This window comes from Scyliorhinus torazame, chromosome 8 (assembly GCF_047496885.1).
Source record: "Scyliorhinus torazame isolate Kashiwa2021f chromosome 8, sScyTor2.1, whole genome shotgun sequence".
NCBI classification, from domain to species: Eukaryota; Metazoa; Chordata; class Chondrichthyes; order Carcharhiniformes; family Scyliorhinidae; genus Scyliorhinus; species Scyliorhinus torazame.
Window position 1 is genome coordinate 167,890,695 of NC_092714.1, and position 20,292 is coordinate 167,910,986.

General features: G+C 52.7%; 1 protein-coding gene across 1 annotated transcript in view; it reads right to left on the reverse strand.

Moving 5' to 3' along the window:
* Positions 1-13,655, reverse strand: part of LOC140428893 (uncharacterized) — a 177,888-nt gene extending 164,233 nt beyond the window's left edge. Inside the window, exon 1 of the mRNA XM_072515540.1 lies at positions 13,574-13,655. Coding sequence (XP_072371641.1) covers positions 13,574-13,637 — 64 coding nt within the window. The 5' untranslated portion in view covers positions 13,638-13,655. The remainder of the gene's footprint in view (positions 1-13,573) is intronic.
* Positions 13,656-20,292: the final 6,637 nt, after the last annotated feature.

Genomic DNA, 20,292 nt, shown 5'->3' on the forward strand with positions numbered 1-20,292 from the left:
TGTGACACAGTCCCAGAGGGAGGAGGCACAGTCACTGAGTGCTGTGGCACAGTCCCAGAGGGAGGAGGCACAGTCACTGAGTGATGTGATACAGTCCCAGAGGGAGGTGGCACAGTCACTGAGTGAAGTGGCACAGTCCCAGAGGGAGGAGGCACAGTCACTGAGTGATGTGACACAGTCCCAGAGGGAGGAGGCACAGTCACTGAGTGATGTGGCACAGTCCCAGAGGGAGGCGGCACAGTCCCAGAGGGAGGAGGCACAGTCACTGAGGGATGTGACACAGACCCAGAGGAAGGAGGCACAGTCACTGAGTGATGTGGAACAGTCCCAGAAGGAGGAGGCACAGTCACTGAGTGATGTGGCACAGTCCCAGAGGGAGGTGGCACAGTCCCAGAGGAAGGAGGCACAGTCACTGAATGATGTGGCACAGTCCCAGAGGGAGGAGGCACAGTCACTGAGTGATGTGACACAGTCCTAGAGGGAGGTGGCACAGTCCCAGAGGAAGGAGGCACAGTCACTGAATGATGTGGCACAGTCCCAGAGGGAGGAGGCACAGTCACTGAGTGATGTGACACAGTCCCAGAGGGAGGCGGCACAGTCCCAGAGGGAGGAGGCACAGTCACTGAGGGATGTGACACAGACCCAGAGGAAGGAGGCACAGTCACTGAGTGATGTGGCACAGTCCCAGAAGGAGGAGGCACAGTCACTGAGTGATGTGGCACAGTCCCAGAGGGAGGTGGCACAGTCCCAGAGGAAGGAGGCACAGTCACTGAATGATGTGGCACTGTCCCAGAGGGAGGTGGCACAGTCCCAGAGGGAGGTGACACAGTCCCAGAGCGAGGAGGCACAGTCCCAGAGGGAGGCGGCACAGTCACTGAGTGATGTGACACAGTCCCACAGGAAGGAGGCACAGTCACTGTGTGATTTGGCACAGTCCCAGAGGGAGGAGGCACAGTCCCAGAGTTATGTGGCACAGTCCCAGAGGGAGGTGGCACAGTCCCAGAGGGAGGTGGCACAGTCACTGAGTGATGTGGCACAGTCCCAGAGGGAGGAGGCACAGTCACTGAGTGATGTGGCACAGTCCCAGAGGGAGGAGGCACAGTCACTGAGTGATGTGGCACAGTCCCAGAGGGAGGAGGCACAGTCACTGAGTGATGTGACACAGTCCCAGAGGGAGGTGGCACAGTCACTGAGGAAGGAGGCACAGTCACTGGGTGATGTGGCACAGTCCCAGAGGGAGGAGGCACAGTCACTGAGTGATGTGACACAGACCCAGAGGAAGGAGGCACAGTCACTGAGTGATGTGACACAGACCCAGAGGAAGGAGGCACAGTCACTGAGTGATGTGGCACAGTCCCAGAGGGAGGTGGCACAGTCACTGAGTGATGTGACACAGTCCCAGAGGGAGGAGGCACAGTCACTGAGTGATGTGGCACAGTCCCAGAGGGAGGAGGCACAGTCACTGAGTGATGTGGCACAGTCCCAGAGGGAGGAGGCACAGTCACTGAGTGATGTGACACAGTCCCAGAGGGAGGAGGCACAGTCACTGAGGGATGTGACACAGACCCAGAGGAAGGAGGCACAGTCACTGAGTGATGTGGAACAGTCCCAGAAGGAGGAGGCACAGTCACTGAGTGATGTGGCACAGTCCCAGAGGGAGGAGGCACAGTCGCTGAATGATGTGACACAGTCCAAGAGGGAGGAGCCACAGTCACTGAGTGATGTGGCACAGTCCCAGAGGAAGGAGGCACAGTCACTGAGTGATGTGGCACAGTCCCAGAGGGAGGTGGCACAGTCCCAGAGGGAGGTGGCACAGTCACTGAGTGATGTGACACAGTCCTAGAGGGAGGTGGCACAGTCCCAGAGGAAGGAGGCACAGTCACTGAATGATGTGGCACAGTCCCAGAGGGAGGAGGCACAGTCACTGAGTGATGTGACACAGTCCCAGAGGGAGGTGGCACAGTCCCAGAGGAAGGAGGCACAGTCACTGAGTGATGTGACACAGTCCCAGAGGGAGGTGACACAGTCCCAGAGGGAGGAGGCACAGTCACTGAGTGATGTGACAGTCCCAGAGGGAGGTGACACAGTCCCAGAGGGAGGAGGCACAGTCACTGAGGGATGTGACACAGTCCCAGAGGGAGGAGCCACAGTCACTGAGTGATGTGACACAGTCCCAGAGGAAGGAGGCACAGTCACTGAGTGATGTGGCACAGTCCCAGAGGGAGGTGGCACAGTCCCAGAGGGAGGTGGCACAGTCACTGAGTGATGTGACACAGTCCTAGAGGGAGGTGGCACAGTCCCAAGGAAGGAGGCACAGTCACTGAGTGATGTGACACAGTCCCAGAGGGAGGTGGCACAGTCCCAGAGGAAGGAGGCACAGTCACTGAGTGATGTGGCACAGTCCCAGAGGGAGGAGGCACAGTCACTGAGTGATGTGACACAGTCCCAGAGGAAGGTGGCACAGTCCCAGAGGAACGAGGCACAGTCACTGAGTGATGTGACACAGTCCCAGAGGGAGGTGACACAGTCCCAGAGGGAGGAGGCACAGTCACTGAGTGATGTGACACAGTCCCAGAGGGAGGTGACACAGTCCCAGAGGGAGGAGGCACAGTCACTGAGGGATGTGACACAGTCCCAGAGGAAGGAGGCACAGTCACTGAATGATGTGACACAGTCCCAGAGGGAGGAGGCACAGTCACTGAGTGCTGTGGCACAGTCCCAGAGGGAGGAGGCACAGTCACTGAGTGATGTGATACAGTCCCAGAGGGAGGTGGCACAGTCACTGAGTGAAGTGGCACAGTCCCAGAGGGAGGAGGCACAGTCACTGAGTGATGTGACACAGTCCCAGAGGGAGGAGGCACAGTCACTGAGTGATGTGGCACAGTCCCAGAGGGAGGCGGCACAGTCCCAGAGGGAGGAGGCACAGTCACTGAGGGATGTGACACAGACCCAGAGGAAGGAGGCACAGTCACTGAGTGATGTGGAACAGTCCCAGAAGGAGGAGGCACAGTCACTGAGTGATGTGGCACAGTCCCAGAGGGAGGTGGCACAGTCCCAGAGGAAGGAGGCACAGTCACTGAATGATGTGGCACAGTCCCAGAGGGAGGAGGCACAGTCACTGAGTGATGTGACACAGTCCTAGAGGGAGGTGGCACAGTCCCAGAGGAAGGAGGCACAGTCACTGAATGATGTGGCACAGTCCCAGAGGGAGGAGGCACAGTCACTGAGTGATGTGACACAGTCCCAGAGGGAGGCGGCACAGTCCCAGAGGGAGGAGGCACAGTCACTGAGGGATGTGACACAGACCCAGAGGAAGGAGGCACAGTCACTGAGTGATGTGGAACAGTCCCAGAAGGAGGAGGCACAGTCACTGAGTGATGTGGCACAGTCCCAGAGGGAGGTGGCACAGTCCCAGAGGAAGGAGGCACAGTCACTGAATGATGTGGCACAGTCCCAGAGGGAGGAGGCACAGTCACTGAGTGATGTGACACAGTCCTAGAGGGAGGTGGCACAGTCCCAGAGGAAGGAGGCACAGTCACTGAATGATGTGGCACAGTCCCAGAGGGAGGAGGCACAGTCACTGAGTGATGTGACACAGTCCCAGAGGGAGGTGGCACAGTCCCAGAGGAAGGAGGCACAGTCACTGAGTGATGTGACACAGTCCCAGAGGGAGGTGACACAGTCCCAGAGGGAGGAGGCACAGTCACTGAGGGATGTGACACAGTCCCAGAGGGAGGAGCCACAGTCACTGAGTGATGTGACACAGTCCCAGAGGAAGGAGGCACAGTCACTGAGTGATGTGGCACAGTCCCAGAGGGAGGTGGCACAGTCCCAGAGGGAGGTGGCACAGTCACTGAGTGATGTGACACAGTCCTAGAGGGAGGTGGCACAGTCCCAGAGGAAGGAGGCACAGTCACTGAGTGATGTGACACAGTCCCAGAGGGAGGTGGCACAGTCCCAGAGGAAGGAGGCACAGTCACTGAGTGATGTGGCACAGTCCCAGAGGGAGGAGGCACAGTCACTGAGTGATGTGACACAGTCCCAGAGGAAGGTGGCACAGTCCCAGAGGAAGGAGGCACAGTCACTGAGTGATGTGACACAGTCCCAGAGGGAGGTGACACAGTCCCAGAGGGAGGAGGCACAGTCACTGAGTGATGTGACACAGTCCCAGAGGGAGGTGACACAGTCCCAGAGGGAGGAGGCACAGTCACTGAGGGATGTGACACAGTCCCAGAGGAAGGAGGCACAGTCACTGAATGATGTGACACAGTCCCAGAGGGAGGAGGCACAGTCACTGAGTGCTGTGGCACAGTCCCAGAGGGAGGAGGCACAGTCACTGAGTGATGTGATACAGTCCCAGAGGGAGGTGGCACAGTCACTGAGTGAAGTGGCACAGTCCCAGAGGGAGGAGGCACAGTCACTGAGTGATGTGACACAGTCCCAGAGGGAGGAGGCACAGTCACTGAGTGATGTGGCACAGTCCCAGAGGGAGGCGGCACAGTCCCAGAGGGAGGAGGCACAGTCACTGAGTGATGTGGCACAGTCCCAGAGGGAGGAGGCACAGTCCGAGAGTGATGTGGCACAGTCCCAGAGGGAGGAGGCACAGTCACTGAGTGATGTGGCACAGTCCCAGAGGGAGGAGGCACAGTCCGAGAGTGATGTGACACAGACCCAGAGGGAGGAGGCACAGTCACTGAGTGATGTGGCACAGTCCCAGAGGGAGGAGGCACAGTCACTGAGTGATGTGGCACAGTCCCAGAGGGAGGAGGCACAGTCCCAGAGTGATGTGGCACAGTCCCAGAGGGAGGGAGCACAGTCACAGTGATGTGACACAGTCCCAGAGGGAGGAGGCACAGTCACTGAGTGATGTGGCACAGTCCCAGAGGGAGGAGGCACAGTCACTGAGTGATGTGACACAGTCCCAGAGGAAGGAGGCACAGTCCCAGAGGAAGGAGGCACAGTCACTGAGTGATGTGGCACAGTCCCAGAGGGAGGAGGCACAGTCACTGAGTGATGTGGCACAGTCCCAGAGGGAGGTGGCACAGTCACTGAGTGATGTGGCACAGTCCCAGAGCGAGGAGGCACAGTCCCAGAGGGAGGCGGCACAGTCACTGAGTGATGTGACACAGTCCCAGAGGGAGGCGGCACAGTCACTGAGTGATGTGGCACAGTCCCAGAGGGAGGTGGCACAGTCCCAGAGGGAGGTGACACAGTCCCAGAGCGAGGAGGCACAGTCCCAGAGGGAGGCGGCACAGTCACTGAGTGATGTGACACAGTCCCAGAGGAAGGAGGCACAGTCACTGTGTGATGTGGCACAGTCCCAGAGGGAGGAGGCACAGTCCCAGAGTTATGTGGCACAGTCCCAGAGGGAGGTGGCACAGTCACTGAGTGATGTGGCACAGTCCCAGAGGGAGGAGGCACAGTCACTGAGTGATGTGGCACAGTCCCAGAGGGAGGAGGCACAGTCACTGAGTGATGTGGCACAGTCCCAGAGGGAGGAGGCACAGTCACTGAGTGATGTGACACAGTCCCAGAGGGAGGTGGCACAGTCACTGAGGAAGGAGGCACAGTCACTGAGTGATGTGGCACAGTCCCAGAGGGAGGAGGCACAGTCACTGAGTGATGTGGCACAGTCCCAGAGGGAGGAGGCACAGTCCCAGAGGAAGGAGGCACAGTCACTGAGTGATGTGACACAGACCCAGAGGGAGGAGGCACAGTCCCAGAGGGAGGTGGCACAGTCACTGAGTGAAGTGGCACAGTCCCAGAGGGAGGAGGCACAGTCACTGAGTGATGTGACACAGTCCCAGAGGGAGGAGGCACAGTCACTGAGTGATGTGGGACAGTCCCAGAGGGAGGAGGCACAGTCACTGAGTGATGCGGCACAGTCCCAGAGGGAGGAGGCACAGTCACTGAGTGATGTGACACAGTCCCAGAGGAAGGAGGCACAGTCCCAGAGAGAGGTGGCACAGTCACTGAGTGATGTGGCACAGTCCCAGAGTAAGGAGGCACAGTCACTGAGTGATGTGACACAGTCCCAGAGGGAGGAAGCACAGTCCCAGAGGGAGGTGGCACAGTCACTGAGTGATGTGGCACAGTCCCAGAGGAAGGAGGCACAGTCCCAGAGGAAGGAGGCACAGTCACTGAGTGATGTGGCACAGTCCCAGAGGGAGGTGGCACAGTCACTGAGTGATGTGACACAGTCCCAGAGGAAGGAGGCACAGTCCCAGAGGGAGGAGGCACAGTCACTGAGTGATGTGACACAGTCCCAGAGGAAGGAGGCACAGTCCCAGAGGGAGGTGGCACAGTCACTGAGTGATGTGGCACAGTCCCAGAGGCAGGTGGCACAGTCCCAGAGGGAGGTGGCACAGTCACTGAGTGATGTGACACAGTCCCAGAGGGAGGTGGCACAGTCACTGAGTGATGTGACACAGTCCCAGAGGGAGGTGGCACAGTCCCAGAGGGAGGTGACACAGTCGCTGAGTGATGTGGCACAGTCCCAGAGGAAGGGAGCACAGTCACGGTGATGTGGCACAATCCCAGAGGGAGGAGGCACAGTCACTGAGTGATGTGACACAGTCCCAGAGGGAGGTGGCACAGTCACTGAGTGATGTGGCACAGTCCCAGAGGGAGGGAGCACAGTCACAGTGATGTGGCACAATCCCAGAGGGAGGAGGCACAGTCACTGAGTGATGTGGCACAGTCCCAGAGGGAGGAGGCACAGTCACTGAGTGATGTGGCACAGTCCCAGAGGGAGGTGGCACAGTCCCAGAGGGAGGAGGCACAGTCACTGAGTGATGTGGCACAGTCCCAGAGGGAGGAGGCACAGTCACTGAGTGATGTGGCACAGTCCCAGACGGAGGTGGCACAGTCACTGAGTGATGTGGCACAGTCCCAGAGGGAGGAGGCACAGTCACTGAGTGATGTGGCACAGTCCCAGAGGGAGGTGGCACAGTCCCAGAGGGAGGAGGCACAGTCACTGAGTGATGTGGCACAGTCCCAGAGGGAGGAGGCACAGTCACTGAATGATGTGGCACAGTCCCAGAGGGAGGTGGGACAGTCCCAGAGGGAGGTGGCACAGTCACTGAGTGATGTAGCACAGTCCCAGAGGGAGGTGGCACAGTCCCACAGGGAGGAGGCACAGTCACTGAGTGATGTGACACAGTCCCAGAGGAAGGAGGCACAATCACTGTTTTCCATGGCCGTGAGCTTCGAGACCTGGTCAAGACAAGAGTGGACCTACAGGACTGGCAGCGCCAGGAGGCGGGGGAGCCCCAGTAGTTCACTCCAATCTCACCTCCATCCCATTAGTAGCCCAGGACCACCATGCACCCTGATGGTGGAGGAGATGGTGGGGCCCGTGCCAGTGACTCTCACAGGGGAGGTGCTGGAACATTACAGTGGTAAACATGAGGCCTGATGCGGTGCCTCCTTCCCACCTCCTCCTTGGCCTGTTGGGCGGCTGGCTCGCCATCCTGACAGGCTGCTTCGTGCTCCGTTGGGGAAGCTCTGCTGCTGCGTGGTCCTCTGAGAGCAGCTCCTGCTCGTACAGCCTTAGTGCATGCCCCAGAGCTGCTGCAGCCAGGTCGATGGCAACCATGCCTGGTTGGATTCCGATAGCCGTTGGCTGCAGGGGATGAAAGTCAGACATGTTAGCATGATGGTAACCCCATGCCCAACCAGGTCCAATTGGCTACACAGTGGACCCGGCCTGCACTGCAGTCCCTGTCCCTGCATGTGCCCTTCCCCCCCTACCCTCGTCCATCCTCACACCCAGCTGTTCACCCGGCACTGTCCTCCACACCGCTCCCCTGGCCCCATCGGTGCCCGGCACCATGGGAGCCTCTGGCACTGGTGCCCATCCCTGTTGCCAGGGGTACCAGTGGCTGACCCTACCCATGCCACTGGTACGCTCTGTGGCTGTTAGATGCCCTCCTGTAGGGGCTACAGTGGGCACCCCCCTTGGGTTGGCTGCGTGATGCCCCACTGGCGGGTGGAAACTGGTTTTGGGGGTGGGGTTGGTGAGGTGTATATTATTCTCTAAGTCTGAATAAAGATTGTAGACTTCCAGTTGCCACAAATACTTTATTCAGTGTGTTTGTTCTGTTTCCAGAGCTTAACTAGATGTAATACAGTCAAGAGGTATGACCAGTGAAGCTAAGTTACGCTGCCTATGCTGAGCTGTCTCTGTCTGCTGCTCCCTAGCCCTGTGCTTCTGAAAGAGGCGGATCCTACCTTGGGCTGGACCCTTTATACCCGTCTCTGATGCCCTCTAGTGATGTTGTGGCTGTTCCATCTGTCTGCAGTCCCTGGTGTATGTGCAGATGTATGTACAGATGATCAGATCACTACATCGTCCCTTTTATTTGACATGTTTTCTAGACTGGCCTCAAGAAAACTGTACATAACAAGTGGTGAGAATATGCAAATCTGCACACTGTGAAAATGATAAAGTAATACAGAAACAATTAACTGTGTTGTGAGTCCATCGTGAGAAATGTCCATATTCGTCTTGTGCGTGTGTTGAAGTGTTGTCACAAATCTAGCCGATCGGGTGCCTTACGGCTTCTGCTGGAGCGTCGTAACGGTGGTGTTGGGGATGATGTTTTCATGTCATCAAGAGTACTGACTGGCGCTGTGTGGCGAGGAACGTCCTGTGGACAAATGGACTCGGTCAAGTCCAGTGTGGGAAATACTGGCGTTGTAGGTCGAATCTCTAATAGATCCCGGCGATTACGGCGATAAAGTACTCCCGCAGATGATTTGACAATGTAGGACCGCGGTGCCTCCTGCCTGATCACCGTGGCTGACTCAGACCATCCGCCTTCTGGGTCCCTGATTCTGATGGTATCACCTATTGTCAGTGATTTGAGTGGGATTGCATGTTGATCATAGTATAGTTTTTGTTTGGAGCATAGTGCCCGCATGTCATCGAGAACCGGTGCGTTGCCGGGGTCTCAGAATTGCTTTGCCGGTAGGGTTGTCCGGATGTCTCTGCCGAAGAGCCTTTGCGCTGGCGACAGTCCTGAGCTCAATGGGGTTGCTCGGTACGCTAACAGAGCTAGGTTGATGTCAGAACATGACTCGGCTGCTTTGCTGATGAGCCTTTTGATGATGTGGACACCTTTTCCCCCTGTTCCATTTGATTGCGGGTAGCGATTCTGTGTCGCACCGTTGTCTGACCTCGACTTTTTCCTGTGTTTGTGGTATTGATTCTGTATGTCATCGTTCGTGAAAGCTGTTTTGCTTGTTTGTTCTGGAGCAGATGTGAATTTGTGAGATTCTTTATCATGCCATGGCATGTTTGTAGTCTTGTCATTGTTTCGCAGTGTGCTGTGGCATTGTCCTTCATGTGCAGAGTTGTACCATGTTGTACAGGTCGTTGTTTCATTGTTGTTGTTTGTGTCGTTTCTGTCTTTGTTGTTTTCATTGGTGTTCTTGTTGTTGTCGTTCTTGATGTTCTTTTTGTCACGCTTGTTGATTTTGTGTTCGTTGTTTTCGCTTTTATTCTTGCTCTTTTTCTTGTCATGCTTGTTGTTTCTGGGATGCTTCTTGTTGCTTTTGTTGTTCCTGTTGCGCTGCCTGTTGTTTTTGTTATTGCTGTTGTTGTTCTTGTTTCTGATGTGCTTCTTGCGGTTTTTGTTGTTCTTGTTGCGCTCAATGAGTGTGCCATGTGGATGATTTGAGTCATTGTCACAGTTATTGGTGTCAGTGTCCTTTGTGGTCTCTGCTACATTGAGCATATTTTCTTGATAATTGTGAGAATGATCTGATGTTGCATTGATGTTGGTGACATCAGTCATTTGTAGTGGATTCGATTCCTCTTCTTTGCTTACTTGGTACTCCTCTTCTAGAGTCATTTCTGGTTCACTTGAATCATCATTGATTTCTTGGTGCTCCTCTTTTGCTGTCATTTCAGATTCATTTGAATCATCTGTGATCTCTTTGTGCTCCTCTTCTGGAGTCAAAATCTTCACGATTTCATTTTGTTGTGGGTTGTGGTCTTCAAGATTTCTATCGACGTGGTCTCTCTGGACTCTTGGTGCTCCTCTTTTGGAGTCAAAATCTTCAAGATTTCTATCGACGTGGTCTCTCTGGACTCATGAGGGGCCGTCCTCTGATTATTGAGTGCTTCTGTATAGACGAGCTGAGATATGTAGTCTCGCTGTGATCCTGCACATCCTGAATAGGAATTGTGATTTCTTCGACACTTGTCTCACATACAGTGGGTAGACATTCAGTGTCTTCTTCTGGTGGCTCAAATAAGCTTGATAGATCTTCATGGTCTTGTACATGCATGGCGTTCGCAATGGAGTGTTTGCTTGCTTCCATTTGTGAGTCTGTCACTGAGCTGTCTGTGGAGGATTGCGTCACTCTCTTTGTGGAGGCTTCTGTCGCTCTCTTTGTGGAGTCCTTCATCGCTCTCTCTGTGGAGTCCTTCATCGCTCTCTCTGTGGAGTCTGTCATCGCTCTCTCTGTGAAGTCTGTCATCACTCTGTTTATGGAGTTTGTCATCGCTCTCTCTGTGGAGTCTGTCATCGCTCTCTCTGTGGAGTCTGTCATCGCTCTCTTTGTGGAGTCGTGCAATGTTCTCGCTGTAGAGTCGATCTGTGCTCTCTCAACGGAGTCGTTCTGTGCTCTCAGTGTGGCGTCGTCTTCATCTTGGGTATTGCTGTCATCCAATGTACTGACGATCTGCCATGGCATCATGGTATTGGATTCATCTAACATGAGAAGAGTCGTATTGAGCTTTTCAACTGTGTTGCTGATGCTGTGATCAGGATCTCCGAATAACCCGGCCATGTCTGAGCAGTATTGTGTGTATTGTTTCGTTGGACAAATCATCGCTTTCTGTTTCGGAGTTGTGATCGTTCTCTTCATGTTCAATGAACAAATCATCTTCTTGTGTGGAGGCTGGGACCCTTCATGGGGCGTGGACCACTCTCTGTTTCTTGGCATCAGGCCGCAGCATAATCCTGCACTCACGAGTTGGGATGTCATATATGCTGGGCTGAAGATTCTCCAATCCGAAGAACTCACCATCGGGGTTTTCACGGTCCAACACCTCTAGTAGCGGTTCGGATTTGGTACTGGGGTAGCCATCTCCCAAGATGAAATCTTCGTCTGAGTGATAGTCTACAAGGACCATATCATCTTCTAGGGCGGTGCTAACTGCTTGTTCCAGGGTGTTGTGAAAGTTATTTTTAACTGCTGGCGTAAGTTCGGGCATTGTTCTGTCTTTTGAGGCAAGAAAATTGGGTGTTGCAGCTTTAAATTTATTTTTGTTCATTTTCGTGCATTTCCCTTTTAAGTGGGTGTGGTCCTGGTCATCTGACGTCATGACGCTAGTGACGTCACGTGTGCAATTCGAGTTTCCTTTACTGTGCGCTCTTAGCACAACTACGCATGTGCGTCTCCTTCCTCAAGATGGCTGCCGCTCAGAACTTCCTTCAATCCTGTCTCTGCCTCGTGGTAAGTTGTGGCGCCGTTTTTTCCGATTTTCTTTTCTAGACACTGATTCTGTGTTTGTAACGACTGACAGTATTGATTTTGTTTTTGGTCATGAGCAAGGCATTTTTGTATAGCAATTTCTAGAGTTAGATGCTTATTTTGTAATAAGCATCTCAAATTCCCTCAAATTTTTATCAGATAGTCCAAAAATTAATTGATGCATTATCACAGTGTCTCTGAAATCAGCATAATCACAGCCTTGTGGTATTAACTTGAGATTTGTAATAAAATCAGAGATGGGCCCTCCGTTTCTCTGACAAGAGTTAAATCTTTCCAGCATCTCACCAGCCTGACTGTTACAGCATTTAGCAAATTTTTTGAGTATGATTTCTACTTTGGATTTGTCTTCATCTTCTAAGTAATTAAAGCAATTATCGATTTCTCTAGCTCCATGCCCTCCTGTTGAGAGAAATAGGGCTATTTCTGTTGCATCAGAGGCATGGCTTAAATCATTCGCTGTGATAAATATTTGGAACATCTGTTCAAACATTTTCCAGTTATAACTTAAATTACCGGTGGTTTCCTGGTGCCATGGAGTTCCAACAAGTTCCATTGAATCAGTTAGTCGTCAAGGGTCCATTTGCTGTGAAGTCTTCCACAGCCGAATATCCGATTTAAGTTTTTCTTCTCTTGCTGGTGTCTAGCTAACTTTCTGAAATCACTCCTGGTATCATATATTATTCTCTAAGTCTGAATAAAGATTGTAGACTTCCAGTTAACACAAATACTTTATTCAGTAGGTTTGTTCTGTTTCCAGAGCTTAACTAGATTTAATACAGTCAAGAGGTATGACCAGTGAAGCTAAGTTACGCTGCCTATGCTGAGCTGTCTCTGTCTGCTGATGCTGCTCCCTAGCCCTGTGCTTCTGAAAGAGGCGGATCCTACCTTGGGCTGGACCCTTTATACCCGTCTCTGATGCCCTCTAGTGATGCTGTGGCTGTTCCATCTGTCTGCAGTCCCTGGTGTATGTACAGATGTATGTACAGATGTACAGATCACTACAAGGTGGAGAGTGGGTGTGGAGTGCGGGGGTGGTGGCCAGTGCATGCCCCGGCAATGGGGGTCCATGCCTGGACACCCTGGGACACGCTCCCCAGCCAGCCCTGCAAGTGGGCACCACTGTAGCACAGTGGCTAGCACTATTGGTTCACAGCTCCACGGTCTCAGGTTCGATTCCCGGCTTGGTTCACTGTCTGTGCGGAGTCTGCATGTTCTCCCCATGTCTGCGTGGGTTTCCTCCGGGTGCTCCGGTTTTCACCCACAGTCCAAAGATGTGCAAGTTAGGTGGATAGGCCATGCTCAATTGCCCTTAGTGTCCAAAAGTGTTATGTGGGGTTACTGGGCTATGGGGATAGAGTGGAGGTGTGGACTTAAGTAGGGTGATCTTTCAAATGGCCGGTGCAGACCCGATGGGCCGAATGACCTCCTTCTGCACTGTAAATACTATGATATCTATGATGCTAAACCGGTCCCGGGAGGTTCACCCCAACACCATGGCCCACCCATTGGTCACCTCCTGCTGATCCGCGCCCCCCCCCCCCCCACCCGTTTCCCCCAGCCCTGGAAGACGCATATCCCAGCCAACCCCACAAGTGGCAGGACCAACAGCTCACAGTCGTGCTTCTGGGAACTCTCTCACCCTCAGCAGCCACGGCACCTGTTTCCCAAGTTTTAAAACGACAAGTGAAACTCACCGTCAGTAATTCCTCCTGGGAGAGGTGGAGCATTGCGGGAGCCCCGGAGAATGCCGGGGTCGGGCCCATTAATAATATGTCAACTGCATTTACTGTACGTGCAAAGTAGAATGCATTGACAGCACTGTCAGGGCACAGCAGCGTAGCATTCCATCGGTGCCCAGCTCTGGCCACCATTTTCCACTCTCCCCCGATTCTCCGCCCGATCGCGTTTCGCAATTCCGACCTCGCTGGACTGAGAATCCCGGCCAATATCTTTATCATATTGACTGTGAGAGAAGCACTCCAAAATGATTTTTTCTCAATACAAGTGTTTTGTTAACTTTTTTCTCAAAAACTTTGAAGAGTAACAGAAATGTCTGTGTACTTACAAGCGGAGGTTGAATCGAGGAAGAGGCAGGTGAGGGTGAGTAGATAACGGGAATATGTTGCCATGTCTGACAGTGAAGGAGCTGTACTGAGCGAGACTGGAGACACAGAGAGTGAAGCACATCCACAGCCAGACTGAGGGTGTGTGCAGGGCTTGGCATTTATATGTGACAGGTATTAGCTCCCAGTCATGTCTATTAATATAATGACAGCATCAATTGTGCAAAAAACAGCCAGTTGCCAACATACATATATTCCACAGGTTCCTGGTGTCCAATGCCAAAGGATTTACGCAATAATATTTTTTGTGTTGACGAGAATGAGGAAACTCGATGTTGGGTGATGATAATAATAGCTTATTGTCACAAGTAGGTTTCAATGAAATTACTGTGAAAAGCCCCTAGTTGCCACATTCTGGCGCCTGTGCAGGGAGGACGGTATGGGAATTGAACCTGCGCTTCTGGCCTTGTTTTGCATTACAAGCCAGTTGTTTAGCCCACTGTGCTAAAGCAGCCCCTGGTGATGATACGTGGGCTGCGTTTACAGGGCCATAGAATCCTTACAGTGCAGAAAGAGGTCATTTGGCCCATTGAGTCTGCATCGACCCTCTGAAAGAGCACCCTACCTAGGCCTACTCACCCGCCCTATCTCCGTAACCCCACCTAACCTGCACATCCCGAAACACTAAGCGGCAAATTTTAGCATAGCCAATCCACAAATCGGAACTCCCAAAGGAAACCCACGCAGACACGGGGAGAAAGTGCAGTCAGTCACCCAAGGCCAGAATTGAACCTGGGTCTCTGGCGCTGTGAGGCAGCAATGCCAACCAGTCGACCACTGTCCCACCGTGCCGCCCCCAGGATGCAGACCACAGGAACAAGAGGACCCTATTCAGCATTTTGAGTTAAGTATCATTAGATCACAGCTAACCTATATCTGAACCCCCCCCCCACCCCATCAGAGGAAATTGTTCTTCTCTTTGTTCATTTAGACACAATTTAATCGGCCGAGCAGTGTGAAATCACGTTCCGGCCCAATTGCCAGAGGATGTGCGTTTTGCACCCACCTGGTGCACCTGTCCCACGGGGGCAGATTTCAGGCCTGAATTTTGGAAAATACAAAAATTCTAGAAATACTTAGCAGGTTGGAAGTATCTGTAGACAGAAAAACAGGGTTAACATTCCAGGTCTGTGAAATTTTATCAGCCAGCTTATATTTCATGAGAACCTGGGTCGTCAAGGTTGGGAAATTTTAGAAGGTTTATTGAACAAGGCAATTCAGTCTAGCAAACTTCAAAATCAACCTGAATTACGTGCTCAAATTTCTAGTATTGAAAATTAATCTAGGGCGATGGTTCTTTCGGTGTGTAATATTACCCGCCCAAGGATGGTGTGTGACTTTGTGGTGATCTTATTACCTATGACCATCTATAACGGGGCATTGAGCAAAGATTAGTGAGCTGTTTAAATACTGATGGCAGAGTGAGGTTGCTGGGTCATGAGGCTGTGATTATACATGGCCTATCTCTGGTAATGGTCCACAGACTCTTTGCTCCTTCTGACCTTAGATTCTCTCAATTACATCTTAGCCAGCACCACAAATCCACAAATCTCCATGGAAGGTGGGCATAGTGAGACCTTTTTTTTGTTCTTTCATGGAATATGAACATTTCTGGCTAGGCCGTCATTTACTGCCCATCCATAATCGTCCTTGAGAAGGTGACAAGCTGCTTTCTTGAACAGTTGTAGTCCATCGGATTCACCAAGTCGAACAGCTTCACCTTTTCTGTCACAGTTTGATACAACCAAGTGGTTTGCTGGTCGAATTCAGAGGGCAGTAAGTAATCAGCCACATTGCTGTGGGTCTGGAGTCACATGTAGGCAGGATCAAGTCAGGGTGCTGGATTTCCCTCCCTAAAGGGCATCACGGTAGGAAGATCTCCCAGTGCCATCGTGCTGGGTAATGTTGTGCCTGCACATCACATATATAAATGCTTCTGTTAGTGCTGTCGAGAACATCGTGAATCACCAATCAGAAGCTCAGTGATACGGCAACTCATTGAGACTGGGACCTGAGCCAGGCAGGATTTGGCCTCAAAGTGAAGCCCCTACATGGCTCAGCGGGTTGCTATGACCTGTGCTTTTGTGATTTGATTCATTAAGTCAGGATGTGTGTGAGACTGAGTGCAAAGGAACCGAGGACTGGATTCTCCATCAGTCAATGCCACAATCACGAACCATAATCAGGCAGAGAATACGGCATCAGCTGAACATTATGGTTGGCACCGGGAACCAGGGGAACGTCATGCTCTGGTTCCTCGACAGTGACATGAATGCGTTACATGCCCCACGCATGCAAATTGTACAGTAACGGCCGTTAGCATCTCATTAACGGGCCCGGCCCAGTTGTCTCCAGCTCCCGTGATTCTCGGTCTCCACCGGGCGGAAGTGACAATGGCGAGGTTCACTTGTGGTATTTAAAAACGGAGACTGGGCACCTTGACTGACATGGGAGTGAGAGGAGGTAGGTAAAGTCTTCAAAGGCTCAACGGTAGACTGTGCCGCTGGATGGGGGGGCATCAGCCAGGGCTGGAGGGAGTAGCAGGGGGGGGGCGACAGGAGAAGGGTTGAGATGTCAGTGTCCCCCCCCCTCGGGTCCGGGGTGGACAGGCACAGACCGCTATAGCCATGGCCTGCATGGCAGTCATCTGGCTGCGCGCCCCACTGACTGCCAACAATGTTCCGTGAATGTGCAGAGTTTCACCGGCCATATGGGTGCCCCCAGGCGACCCCCCAGGAACCCCTAGACCACAGCTGCCCCATTAACGGGACGTGCGCGGCCCAACACAGCCAGTAGCCACCAGGTGTTGGCACCCTCAGTGCACCCACCCATGGTGCTGCCCCACTGCAGAAAATGGAGTTTGGAGTACAGTTGGGTGAGGTTGGCATCTGCCTTGCCGCCGCAGTCCTGGCAGATGCACTGGGGCTGCACATGCAAGAGCTGCTCAGGGAGCACCCAGCAGAACAGGAGCCTGCCCCAGAGGAGCAGGAGCCAGCTGGTGGCGATGGAGAGCCGCCCACCCAACAGGCCGGGAGGCGTTGCATCAGACCTCATATATATCGGCACAGCCTGTCCTTCGAGGACCGGGTGTGCCTATGATGATTGCAGATGAGCAGAGAGACTATGTGGCATCTGTACTGGATCATGGTTTATCTGGTACCGCAAGGGAATGAGGGAGGTTTATCTGGTACCACAAGGGAATCCAGCAGAGGGCAGCAGAGCGGAGCCGCTGATTGGCTGTTGTGGGGAAAATTTGCATCAGTGCATTGCGGTCACTGTATCCAGAAGGTGTACCTGAGCAAGACATCCTCGGTGTTCAAGTGAAGGCAAGCATCCAGCAGAGGGCAGCAGAGTGGAGCCACTGATAGGCTGTGGCAGGGAAAATGTGCATCAGTGCATTGCGGTCACTGTATCCAGAAGGTGGTTTGTGGAGGAGCTGTGTCAAGTGACAGTTAAACCCCAGACACTTCTTCAGTGTTTCCCTCCCTACCTCCTCCTCTAGCCAAAAAAAACCAATCACTGTAAGGATCCCAGCCGAGTAAAGGTAAAGAGGGAGACTCGATGGCAGGTAGAAGTAGAAAGAAGTTGAACCGTGACGTCACAGCCAGCAGGTAAGTGATTGGCTGGTGACTGGTAAGTAGTGTTTCTTTTCCCTGAGGTGTGTTGATAAGGTAAGGTTTTTCTAATTCTATTTTTTTTTTCATTTATCTATTATTTTATATTATAGTTGGACTAAGTTTTTAAAAAAATATATTTTATTAAAGTTTTTCGATCAAACTAAAACAAAAATTTCCCATTTTACAACTTTGTAATAATATATACATTGATCGTTTTTTAAATAAATAATATGCTAACTAACAGCAACTGCCAACAACAAAATAAGAAACAACAGAAATAGTAACTAAAATAGTAACTTCGTAAAATCTAATATAAATAACTAATATATAAACACACACATAAAACCCCTGAGGACCCAAATGAGTCCTCCCCCCCCCCCCCCCCCCCCCTGGGTTGCTGCTGCTACCTTTCCTATTTTCCCTTATCGCTCTGCGAGGTAGTCGAGGAACGATTGCCACCGCCTGGTGAACCCTTGAGCCGAACCTCTTAGTGCGTACTTTATCCGCTCCAATTTTATGAACCCTGCCATGTCGTTTATCCAGGCCTCCACGCCCGGGGGTTTAGCTTCTTTCCACATAAGTAGAATCCTTCGCCGGGCTACTAGGGACACAAAGGCCAAAACATCAGCCTCTCTCGCCTCCTGCGCTCCCGGCTCATCTGCAACCCCAAATATAGCCAACCCCCAGCCTGGTTCGACCCGGACCCCCACCACCTTTGAAATCACTTTTGCCACACCCACCCAGAACCCATGCAATACCGGACATGACCAGAACATGTGGGTGTGGTTCGCCGGGCTTCCCGCGCATCTCCCGCACCTATCCTCCACTCCAAAAAATCTACTCAGCCTTGCTCCAGCCATATGCGCCCTGTGTAGAACCTTGAATTGTATCAGGCTGAGCCTGGCACACGAGGACGAAGAGTTTACCCTACTTAGGGCATCTGCCCACAGCCCCTCCTCTATCTCTTCCCCCAGCTCCTCCTCCCATTTTCCCTTCAGCTCCTCCACCATCGTCTCCCCCTCGTCTCTCATTTCCCTACATATATCTGACACCCTGCCATCACCCACCCATGCCCCCAAAATCACTCTGTCCTGGATCTCTTGCGCCGGGAGCTGCGGAAATTCCCTCACCTGTTGCCTCACAAATGCCCTCACTTGCATAGAGCGAAATGCATTCTCAGGTAGCAGCCCATATTTTTCTGTCAGTGCTCCCAGACTCGCGAACGTCCCGTCGAAGAACAAGTCCTTCAATTTCGCAATTCCTGCTCGCTGCCAAGATTTAAATCCCCCATCTATCCTTCCAAGGATGAACCTATGATTGTTCCTTATCGGGGACCACACTGAGGCACCCGTCACTCCCTTATGTCATCTCCACTGCCCCCAAATTTTCAGAGTTGCCACCACCACTGGGTTTGTGGTGTATTTTTTCGGGGAGAACGGCAACGGCGCCGTCGCCAGTGCTTTTAGGCTAGTTCTCCTACAGGACGCCATCTCCAGTCTTTTCCACGCCGCTCCTTCCCCTTCCCTCATCCACTTACATATCATTGACACATTGGCGGCCCAATAATAATCACTTAGACTCGGCAGTGCCAGTCCCCCTCTGTCCCTACTGCGCTGCAGGAACCCTCTCTTTACTCTTGGGGTCTTTCCAGCCCACACAAAGCTCATAATACTCTTGTCCACCTTTTTAAAAAAGGCCTTTGTAATCAGTACAGGGAGGCACTGGAACACAAAAAGAAACCTCGGAAGGACCACCATTTTAACCGCCTGCACCCTGCCCGCCAATGACAGGGGCACCATGTCCCACCTCCTAAAGTCCTCTTCCATCTGCTCTACCAGTCGTGCCAAGTTAAGCTTATGCAAGGTTCCCCAGTTCCTGGCCACCTGGATCCCCAAATACCGGAAATCCCTTGTTACCCTCCTCAATGGTAAATCGTCTATTCCCCTGCCCTGTTCCCTGGGATGCATCAATAACAGTTCACTCTTCCCCATATTCAATTTATATCCTGAAAATTCTCCAAACTCCCTGAGTGTCTGCATTATCTCAGGCATCCCCTCCACTGGGTCCGCGACATACAACAACAAATCATCCGCGTATAATGACACCCGATGCTCTTCTCCTCCTCTAAGTACCCCCCTTCACTTCCTGGAGCCCCTCAGCGCTATGGCCAGTGACTCAATTGCCAACGCAAACAGTAACGGGGACAGGGGACATCCCTGTCTTGTACCCCTATATAGTCGGAAGTGGTCGGATCGTTGCCTATTTGTAATCACACTTGCCTCCGGGGCCCTGTACAGGAGCTGAACCCATCTAATGAACCCCTCTCCAAATCCAAATCTCCTCAGTACTTCCCACAGGTAGTCCCACTCCACTCGATCAAATGCTTTCTCTGCATCCATCGCCACCACTATCTCCGCCTCCCCCTCCGGTGGGGGCATCATCATCACCCCCAGCAGCCTCCGGATATTAGCATTCAATTGCCTCCCTTTAACAAACCCAGTTTGATCATCATGCACCACCCCAGGGACACAGTCCTCTATCCTCGTCGCCATCACCTTGGCCAAAAGCTTGGCATCTACGTTCAAGAGGGAAGTAGGCCTGTATGACCCGCACTGCAGCGGGTCTTTGTCTCCTTTCAGGATCAGCGCTATCGTCGCCTCCGACATCGTCGGGGGTAGCGTCCCCCTTTCCCTAGCCTCATTAAAGGTTCTCGTCAGAAGTGGGGCCAGCAGGTCCACGTATTTCCGATAGAACTCCACCGGGAACCCATCCGGACCCGGGGCCTTCCCTGCCTGCATGTTCCCAATTCCTTTTACCACCTCAATCTGCGCTCCCAGTCCTGTCATCTCCTGTTCCTCAACCTTCGGGAACTCCAGCTGGTCTAGGAAACGCATCATTCCCTCTTTCCCTTCCGGGGGTTGAGCCTTATATAGCCTCTCATAAAATACCTTAAACACCCCGTTCACCCTCTCCGCTCCCCGTTCCATCTTTCCCTCCTCGTCTCTAACCCCTCCGACCTCTCTCGCCGCCCCCCTCTTCCTAAG